Source organism: Oncorhynchus kisutch, unplaced genomic scaffold (genome assembly GCF_002021735.2).
Source record: "Oncorhynchus kisutch isolate 150728-3 unplaced genomic scaffold, Okis_V2 Okis09a-Okis19a_hom, whole genome shotgun sequence".
NCBI classification, from domain to species: Eukaryota; Metazoa; Chordata; class Actinopteri; order Salmoniformes; family Salmonidae; genus Oncorhynchus; species Oncorhynchus kisutch.
Window position 1 is genome coordinate 9,924,326 of NW_022261985.1, and position 10,828 is coordinate 9,935,153.

At 47.4% G+C, this 10,828-nt stretch overlaps 1 protein-coding gene across 1 annotated transcript in view; it reads left to right on the forward strand.

Moving 5' to 3' along the window:
* Positions 1-530: 530 nt before the first annotated feature.
* LOC116360588 (thyrotropin-releasing hormone-degrading ectoenzyme) overlaps positions 531-10,828 on the forward strand; it is a gene marked incomplete in the record, with an annotated part of 436,874 nt that continues 426,576 nt past the window's right edge. Inside the window, 1 exon segment of the mRNA XM_031815459.1 lies at positions 531-2,006. Coding sequence (XP_031671319.1) covers positions 1,282-2,006 — 725 coding nt within the window.

Below are 10,828 nucleotides of genomic sequence, written 5' to 3' on the forward strand. Positions count from 1 at the left end.
AGAAAATTATTCAACAATTAGACTGCGCTTTGTTCCAGGTCCACAAGATGGCGAACATCAAATGACTGTACAGGAGACCACAGCCATTGATATCACTCCTCTGGAGTCACTGAAGACACTGTAACAAAGTGTTTCTGAGATTATGAATTATTTTTTAAATACAATGTATCACATCATTTAGATTTATGCTCGTGTCAAAATTACCCCCTAAATCCGTGCATAATGTCCGTGCGTAAATGTTGCAGATAGGCTATGGTATTATTGCTACTGGTGTTAAAACAGGCTACTACCGTCATTATCACGCTCAGCATGAATGCCATGATGTAGTCTATTTAGGTAGGCTGTGAATAGGTGGCAGGCAGCCCAACGGGGTTGGCTGCTGCACCACCGCTGTGTGTAGCCTGCCGTAGCCCCCCCCTGACTACAGTTGAAGTCTTTTCCCACATAGACCTATATAATTTCCTGACAAGGCGTTGTTTCTATCCATCCTACAGTATTCTCACCGAGCGAGGAGATGAGCCCGCTATTCTGCACTGAGGGAGGGAGAGCTCTCCTACTCTGTCCTACTGCGCATTTCGCAATGATATAGGTCTATTTGTTCTCTGGCAAAGCAAGAGGGGCTGGGAAACTCATTCGCTCTCTGTCGTTGGTAATTGTTTTTTTTCTCCTAACTGGTTGAAATCCGTCGTGAGTTCCTTCTTACAAGAAGAAGTAGGCTGAGATTCCTACGGCGCTGAATGAGAGAGAGAGAGAGAGAGAGAGAGCGAGAGAGAGAGAGACGGAGCGAAAGAGAGAGAGAGACGGAGCGAGAGAGAGAGAGTCCTTTATATTGTAGATGTGGGAGCAGCTCTCAATATGAGCACACAGCTCGGAGGGTGAGGACCATCAGTAACAGCATCATCAGCACCAGCAGCAGCGGCAGCATCAGTCCCCGCGATGGATTGTGTTCTGTGCAACACTTTGTGTGCGTGGAGATGGAGGCCGTGAAGGCAGATAGATAACAATTAGGATAGCATATTAAACTCCAATACCCGTGCTTGTGATTTAAACCGTGATTTCAATCTATCAGGAAAGTTAATTTCGGGCACTTTTATGATTCCGCGTCGCATTGCTACCGCTGGGCACTTCAACAGGGCATCAGCTGTGCTCATCTCCGCGACATATTTCTGACTATTCTAAGTGGCAGCTATTAGACCTGACTGATGACACTCTGTTATCGGGATTTCGTTTCCCTTTTGCGCCCGGACCCCAACCAAGCCTCATATTCTGATTCGGCAGAGTATGTCTTTGGAGGATAAGCGTGGCAGCAAGGGCTTATCATTCACTCCGATGGGGATAGAGGATAATAACATGAGGAACGGCAGAGGCCTGTCGGACCAATGGGCTGATAGCATGGTGGTTCGGCCCCGGACCACGGAGCGAAGCATCACCGTCCACAAGAAACTGGTCCTGGGGTTCGCCATCTCCATCCTCACCCTCATCGTGGTCACGGCCATCGCGGTTCTCCTCAGCGTCCGGTTCGAGGAGTGCGCTGGGGAGAGCAGCTCACGAGGGGGAAATGGCTCTAACGCCAAGTTCAACGGGTCACGGGATGGGAACGGGAACCACAAAGATGAAGAAGCCCAGCCGTGGAGACACCTCCGGTTACCGACATCTCTCCGGCCCCGGCACTACGACCTGCGTCTCTCAGTGTACATGGATAACTTTACTTTCTCCGGGGAAGTGAACATTGAATTCGAGTGTGTGAACTCTACCAAATTCATAGTGCTTCACACCGACCGCCTCGAGGTGGAGAAAGTGGCGGTTTACTCGGATAATAAAAAACCTGGTGTCATGAGAATCCACCGCCAATTCCATTACCCGGGAAACCAGGTTTATGTGATCGCTTTGCACAGGGAACTGAAGCCCATGAGGACGTATAAAGTAAACATTACGTTCGACGCTCAAATAGAAAGTGAACTCCTGGGATTTTTCCGCAGCTCATATATGCTGCAGGGAGAGAGAAGGTAACCATTTACATTACAGTTACTCTATGCATCCACACCCCATGGCATGATGACGTGTGAGTTAGCGTTGTGTTTATAGCCTGTCAGTCCACTAACCTATAGCCTGTACAGTCCACTAACCTTATCCCCCCCCCCCAAATGAAACAGATTAGACATTATATTACAAAGCAGCCTTTACTTTTGAACACGTTTTGTGCTGTCACGTCTGTCTCTCAACCCAAGTGGCTACTTCAAAGCAGCGCGTGACGTTGTCAGCTGAACTCTTGAGTCCCACAGTAACACGCGCCCGTTTTGGGCTTCAATCCCCTTTTAAAACATGTAGTTCTGTATCCGCTGATAACCGACTATTAGTGTGTGTGATTAATGAGGGACTGCGCCTGTTCAACTCTGACACCCTCTGGTGGCATTTTTTTAATAAAAGCATTACATTGTATAATACCCTTATAAAGTACATTTTGGTATCAAAACTATACATCCTACAAAAGATATGAACAACCTAGAGCAGTGTTTGTGAGACAGGGAAACGGTCTTTGTGAGACAGGGAAACTGTGTTTCTGAGACAGGGAAACGGTGTTTGTGAGACAGAGGAACGGTGTTTGTGAGACAGAGGAACGGTGTTTGTGAGACAGGGAAACGGTCTTTGTGAGACAGGGAAACTGTGTTTCTGAGACAGGGAAACGGTGTTTGTGAGACAGAGGAACGGTGTTTGTGAGACAGAGGAACGGTGTTTGTGAGACAGGGAAACGGTGTTTGTGAGACAGGAAACGGTGTTTCTGAGACAGGGAAACGGTCTTTGATAGACAGGGAAACTGTGTTTGTGAGACAGGGAAACAGTGTTTGAGACAGGGAAACTGTGTTTCTGAGACAGGGAAACAGTGTTTTTCAGACAGGGAACCGGTGTTTCTGAGACAGGAAACGGTGTTTCTGAGACAGGGAAACGGTGTTTGTGAGACAGGGAAACGGTCTTTGTGAGACAGGGAAACGGTGTTTCTGAGACAGGGAAACGGTGTTTGTGAGACAGGGAAACGGTGTTTGTGAGACAGGGAAACGGTGTTTGTGAGACAGGGAAACAGTGTTTCTGAGACAGGGAAACGGTGTTTGTGAGACAGGGAAACGGTGTTTCTGAGACAGGGAAACAGTGTTTCTGAGACAGGGAAATGGTGTTTCTGAGACAGGGAAACGGTGTTTCTGAGACAGGGAAACGGTGTTTGTGAGACAGGGAAACGGTGTTTCTGAGACAGGGAAACGGTCTTTGATAGACAGGGAAACGGTCTTTGATAGACAGGGAAACGGTGTTTGTGAGACAGGGAAACGGTGTTTGTGAGACAGGGAAACGGTGTTTGTGAGACAGGGAAACGGTGTTTGTGAGACAGGGAAACGGTGTTTGTGAGACAGGGAAACGGTGTTTGTGAGACAGGGAAACGGTGTTTCTGAGACAGGGAAACGGTATTTCTGAGACAGGGAAACAGTGTTTCTGAGACAGGGAAACAGTGTTTCTGAGACAGGGAAACGGTGTTTCTGAGACAGGGAAACGGTGTTTGTGAGACAGGGAAACGGTGTTTCTGAGACAGGGAAACGGTCTTTGATAGACAGGGAAACGGTCTTTGATAGACAGGGAAACGGTGTTTGTGAGACAGGGAAACGGTGTTTGTGAGACAGGGAAACGGTGTTTGTGAGACAGGGAAACGGTGTTTGTGAGATACCGAAAATGGTTCTCCCCCAAAAAACGTTTGTAAATTCCAAACGGTTTGAAAACAAACTGTTATGACCCATCTATTAAGAGCCTCTCAACAACACGCACCGGTTTGGCTCTGTGATGACGCTCACAAGCCACACGAGTCGTTAGAAGGTAAGGGGTTCATCTACATAGAAGACCATAGTAAATCCCAGGTCATAGTGTCTATAATACTGTAAGGGGTTCATCTACATAGAAGACCATAGTAAATCCCAAGACATAGTGTCTATAATACTGTAAGGGGTTAATCTAGAAGACCTTAGTAAATCCCAGGTCATAGTGTCTATAATACTGTAAGGGGTTAATCTAGAAGACCATAGTAAATCCCAGGACATAGTGTCTATAATACTGTAAGGGGTTAATCTAGAAGACCTTAGTAAATCCCAGGTCATAGTGTCTATAATACTGTAAGGGGTTCATCTACATAGAAGACCATAGTAAATCCCAAGACATAGTGTCTATAATACTGTAAGGGGTTAATCTAGAAGACCACAGTAAATCCCAGGTCATAGTGTCTATAATACTGTAAGGGGTTAATCTAGAAGACCTTAGTAAATCCCAGGTCATAGTGTCTATAATACTGTAAGGGGTTCATCTAGAAGACCATAGTAAATCCCAGGACATAGTGTCTATAATACTGTAAGGGGTTAATCTAGAAGACCTTAGTAAATCCCAGGTCATAGTGTCTATAATACTGTAAGGGGTTCATCTACATAGAAGACCATAGGAAATCCCAGGTCATAGTGTCTATAATACTGTAAGGGGTTAATCTAGAAGACCACAGTAAATCCCAGGTCATAGTGTCTATAATACTGTAAGGGGTTCATCTAGAAGACCATAGTAAATCCCAGGTCATAGTGTCTATAATACTGTAAGGGGTTAATCTAGAAGACCATAGTAAATCCCAGGTCATAGTGTCTATAATACTGTAATAAACTCACATAGTCTCTGTCACAATCTCCATACAGTCGTCACCGACTAGTTGGATACTAATTTCCCACTGAGCAAACAAATTCTGTACTTACAGAATTCTTATAAATTAAATTTTATAACGTTTTTGCTCTGTGGAACTTTTTTCTCTCCAATTAAACTCACGAATACAACTGTTTGTCAAATCGTTTTTGCCTTGGTTATCATGAAAAACAAAAATGGCTAAAACACGTCAATGTTTTGTGCTGTAAATATGAGGGCAGACTAAGCAGATGAATGAAAGTAGTGAGTTTCTGCATCTTCACTGTGGTAGACCTGGAACCAATGGAGTTATTAACTAAACAGAAGACAAGGAAACTATTTCAAGATAAACACTGACAAATATATATTTACATGTGTTACTTGTTATACCGCGCCCCCAATTGGCCTTTCATGCCCGATGACGCAAGTTGAATTCAGTTCATCTACTCTTACTTCTGTTGAGTTCTACCAACATGTTTCCTAAATTGATATTTTCAAAGAAGTGCCGCAGTGAATGAGTCTGTTCGATCTACAGCTGCAGTGTTAGTTTGCATGGAGTAACCTATTGGCAGTCATTTCAGAGTAAATAGCCAGTTAAATCGCTCTCAGCAGGTCCTTCTGGGAGCCTCTGTCCAATATTCACATTCAGTGGTCGAACACAAACCGTGACAACGTTGCAATCTGTTGTACTGGAAACATAATGCGTCATGGTGTACTGTACTACGGCCACGTCGTCCTCAGCCCTCACTCCATACGGCCACGTCGTCCTCAGCCCTCACTCCATACGGCCACGTCGTCCTCAGCCCTCACTCCATACGGCCACGTCGTCCTCAGCCCTCACTCCATACGGCCACGTCATCCTCAGCCCTCACTCCATACGGCCACGTCGTCCTCAGCCCTCACTCCATATGGCACCGTGTCTGCAGGCCTCACTCCATACGGCCACGTCGTCCTCAGCCCTCACTCCATACGGCCACGTCGTCCTCAGCCCTCACTCCATACGGCCTCGTCGTCCTCAGCCCTCACTCTATACGGCACCGTGTCTGAAGCCTCACTCCATACAGCCACGTCGTCCTCAGCCCTCACTCCATACGGCCACGTCGTCCTCAGCCCTCACTCCATACGGCCACGTCGTCCTCAGCCCTCACTCCATACGGCCTCGTCGTCCTCAGCCCTCACTCCATATGGCCTCGTCGTCCTCAGCCCTCACTCTATACGGCACCGTGTCTGCAGGCCTCACTCCATACGGCCACGTCGTCCTCAGCCCTCACTCCATACGGCCACGTCGTCCTCAGCCCTCACTCCATACGGCCACGTCGTCCTCAGCCCTCACTCCATACGGCCTCGTCGTCCTCAGCCCTCACTCCATACGGCACCGTATCTGCAGGCCTCAATCAACCAAGGTACCATGTCGGTCAGGCAGTTATTCTATAAGCCCCGTGAGGCAAGACCTTGTTCCATTGGTCAGTCAGTTATTCTATAAGCCCCGTGAGGCAAGACCTTGTTCCATTGGTCAGTCAGCTATTCTATAAGCCCCGTGAGACAAGACCTTGTTCCATTGGTCAGTCAGTTATTCTATAAGCCCTGTGAGGCAAGACCTTGTTCCATTGGTCAGTCAGCTATTCTATAAGCCCTGTGAGGCAAGACCTTGTTCCATTGGTCAGTCAGTTATTCTATAAGCCCCGTGAGGCAAGACCTTGTTCCATTGGTCAGTCAGTCATTCTATAAGCCCCGTGAGGCAAGACCTTGTTCCATTGGTCAGTCAGTCATTCTATAAGCCCCGTGAGGCAAGACCTTGTTCCATTGGTCAGTCAGTTATTCTATAAGCCCCGTGAGGCAAGACCTTGTTCCATTGGTCAGTCAGTCATTCTATAAGCCCCGTGAGGCAAGACCTTGTTCCATTGGTCAGTCAGTTATTCTATAAGCCCCGTGAGGCAAGACCTTGTTCCATTGGTCAGTCAGTTATTCTATAAGCCCCATTGCAGCATGACGTTGTTCCATTGGTCAGTCAGTTAGAAGGTCAGGGCCACACACAAACCCACACACACACACACACACACACACACACACACACACACACACACACACACACACACACACACACACACACACAGTCTGTCCATGTACTGTAGATACTGCCTCATGCATTTATCATGAGCAGTGGAAGGGGGAGTGTGTGTCATTTACCATGAGCAGTGGAAGTTAGTGTGTGTGTGTGTGTGTGTGTCATTGACCATGAGCAGTGGAAGGGGGAGTGGGTGTGTGTGTGTGTGTGTGTGTGTGTGTGTGTGTGTGTGTGTGTGTGTGTGTGTGTGTGTGTGTGTGTGTGTGTGTGTGTATAGACCAGAGTCCTATTCCCTATATAGTGACTACTTTAAACCAGAGCCCTATTCCCTATATAGTGACTACTTTAGACCAGAGGACCATTCCCTATATAGTGCACTACTTTAGACCAGAGCCCTATTCCCTATATAGTGCACTACTTTAAACCAGAGCCCTATTCCGTATATAATGCACTACTTTAGACCAGAGGACCATTCCCTATATAGCGCACTACTTTAGACCAGAGCCCTATTCCCTATATAGTGCACTACTGTTGACCAGGGCCCTATTCCCTAAATAATGCACTACTTTAGACCAGAGCCCTATTCCCTATATAGTGCACTACTGTTGACCAGGGCCCTATTCCCTAAATAATGCACTACTTTAGACCAGAGCCCTATTCCCTATATAGTGCACTACTTTAGACCAGAGCCCTATTCCCTATATAGTGCACTTCTTTAGACCAGGATCCACAGGGTCACTATTTCTAGAAAGAGGGCGCCATTTTGTGAGTCACGCTGATCGTCAGTGTCATGTCAGGTTCCCGTCATCTGAACTCTGAGTATTGAACAATGGCTCCCAGCAGCAGGTCAGTCACACAGCCACACGCCTCACATCCCGCCTGGTAGATAAGTGACTTGGTGACTTGTACAGTAGGTTCAGCCACACGCCTCACATCCAGCCTGGTAGATAAGTGACTTGGTGACTTGTACCGTAGGTTCAGCCACACGCCTCACATCCAGCCTGGTAGATAAGTGACTTGGTGACTTGTACCGTAGGTTCAGCCACACGCCTCACATCCAGCCTGGTAGATAAGTGACTTGGTGACTTGTACCGTAGGTTCAGCCACACGCCTCACATCCCGCCTGGTAGATAAGTGACTTGGTGACTTGTACAGTAGGTTCAGCCACACGCCTCACATCCAGCCTGGTAGATAAGTGACTTGGTGACTTGTACCGTAGGTTCAGCCACACGCCTCACATCCAGCCTGGTAGATAAGTGACTTGGTGACTTGTACAGTAGGTTCAGCCACACGCCTCACATCCAGCCTGGGAGATAAGTGACTTGGTGACTTGTACCGTAGGTTCAGCCGAGCACTGCACCGGGGCAGCTGGCTGGGGGGTCGTTAAAGGACATGACTTCAGTGATTTATAAATCAATGCTAATTACACATGATTGGATCGACCGTGACGACAAACAGAGGATTCGTCGCGAATGGAGCCCTATTCCCTATATAGTGTACTACTTTAGACCAGAGCCCTATTCCCTATATAGTGCACTACTTTAGACCAGAGCCCTATTCCCTATGTAGTGCACTACTTTAGACCAGAGCCCTATTCCCTATATAGTGCACTACTTTAGACCAGAGCCCTATTCCCTATATAGTGCACTACTTTAGACCAGAGCCCTATTCCCTATATAGTGCACTACTTTAGACCAGAGCCCTATTCCCTATATAGTGCACTACTTTAGACCAGAGCCCTATTCCCTATATAGTGCACTACTTTAGACCGTTCCCTATTATGTGCACTACTTTAGACCAGGACCCTATTCTCTATATAGTGCACTACTTTAGTCCAGAGCCCAATTCCCTATATAGTGCACTACTTTAGACCATTCCCTATATAGTGCACTACTTTAGACCATTCCCTATACAGTGCACTACTTTAGACCATTCCCTATATAGTGCACTACTTTAGACCATTCCCTATACAGTGCACTACTTTAGACCATTCCCTATACAGTGCACTACTTTAGACCAGAACCCTATACAGTAGTGCACTACTTTATAGGGAATAGTGTGCCATCTGGGACGCAGTCAGAGAACGTGTTTCAGAACAGAGGTACAGGACAGGACATTAGGTTTTAGTCCTGTAACAAATAGTTTTCATAACAGCCATCGTCATATTGGATAAATATTGATTGATCTTATATAGAGCTTTTACATTCCAGATGGACGCTCAAAGTGTTTTATAGTGTAAGAGAGGGGGACATTTAGTGCCAGTCTGTTTGTGTTATCATGCCAACTCCCTGTCACAGCTCCCTATCACAGCTCCCTATCACAGCTCCCTGTCACAACTCCCTGTCACAACTCCCTGTCACAGCTCCCTATCATAGCTCCCTGTCACAACTCCCTATCACAGCTCCCTATCACAGCTCCCTGTCACAACTCCTTATCACAGCTCCCTATCATAGCTCCCTATCATAGCTCCCTGTCACAACTCCCTATCACAACTCCCTATCATAGCTCCCTATCATAGCTCCCTGTCACAACTCCCTATCACAGCTCCCTGTCACAACTCCCTATCACAGCTCCCTATCACAGCTCCCTATCATAGCTCCCTATCATAGCTCCCTGTCACAGCTCCCTGTCACAACTCCCTATCATAGCTCCCTGTCACAACTCCCTATCACAGCTCCCTATCATAGCTCCCTGTCACAACTCCCTATCACAGCTCCCTATCATAGCTCCCTGTCACAACTCCCTGTCATGCCATGTTTAGCTTGACAATCGATGGAGTTGGCGAGAGCACAACCAGATGTGTGATCAGGCTAAGTGAACTCAACGTGCTGTAGGTGGTTAGTTCCCATCCCAGTCCATGCCCACTGATACTCTACGTCACCCAACTGTCTTGTCTAGTGAGCCAGAGGTCTTTCTTTACTGTAGCAGAAAATAGTGTTTTCTCCGCAGCGTGCAGGCGTTTCCCAGACACAGCCTAGCGAAGCTGGAGATGGTCCAGCCAGGTTCTGTAGGGTTCAGCATCATCCCAAACACACTTAACGCCCTTCACAACTGTACTAATACCTCCTTCGATCCGCTGCCTCCCCCTGCCTCCTCCTGCCTCACCCTGCCTCCTCCTGCCTCACCCTGCCTCTCCTCTGCTCTCCTGTCATCTCCACAATAAGAGTAGCCTGCTGAGCCTTTCAGCCTCTGACAATCTCTCTCTCTCTCTCTCTCTCTCTCTCTCTCTCTCTCGCTCTCTCTCTCTCGCTCTCTCTCTACCTCTCTTACTCTCTCTCTCTACCTCTCTCTAACCCTCAGCTGCATGTGAGTATTGTGCCTGTTTTTTCTCTGATTTTAAGGGTATAGGGAGTGAAAGCCAAAACCTGATAGAAACTTTGCTTTTCCTTTGAAAAACTTGGAGACATGGGGTTCTTTTGGCTTTCAGCCACAGAGCAGCACTCCAAGGCGTTGGGAAGTTGGCTGGCAACTGATAGCATGGAGAAATGGAGAAATGGAGGGATGGAGAAAAGGAGGGATGGAGAAATGAAATGATGAAGGGATAGAGAGATGGAGGGATCAAGGGATGGAGGGAGGAGGGAAGGAGGGATCATAGGATGTAGGGAATGGAGGGATCAAGGGATGGAGGGTTGGAGGGAAGGAGTGATCATAGGATGTAGGGAATGGAGGGATCAAGGGAATGAGAAATGGAGAGAGGAGGGAAGAAGTGATCATAGGATGTAGGGAATGGAGGGATCAAGGGAATGAGAAATGGAGAGAGGAGGGAAGGAGTGATCATAGGATGTAGAGAATGGAGGGATCAAGGGAATGAGAAATGGAGAGAGGAGGGAAGCAGTGATCATAGGATGTAGAGAATGGAGGGATCAAGGGAATGAGAAATGGAGGGAGGAGGGAAGGAGTGATCATAGGATGTAGAGAATGGAGGGATCAAGGGAATGAGAAATGGAGGGAGGAGGGGCAGGAGTGAACATAGGATGTAGAGAATGGAGGGATCAAGGGAAGGAGAAATGGAGAGAGGAGGGAAGGAGAAATGGAGGGAGGAGGGAAGGAGAAATGGAGGGAGGAGGGAAG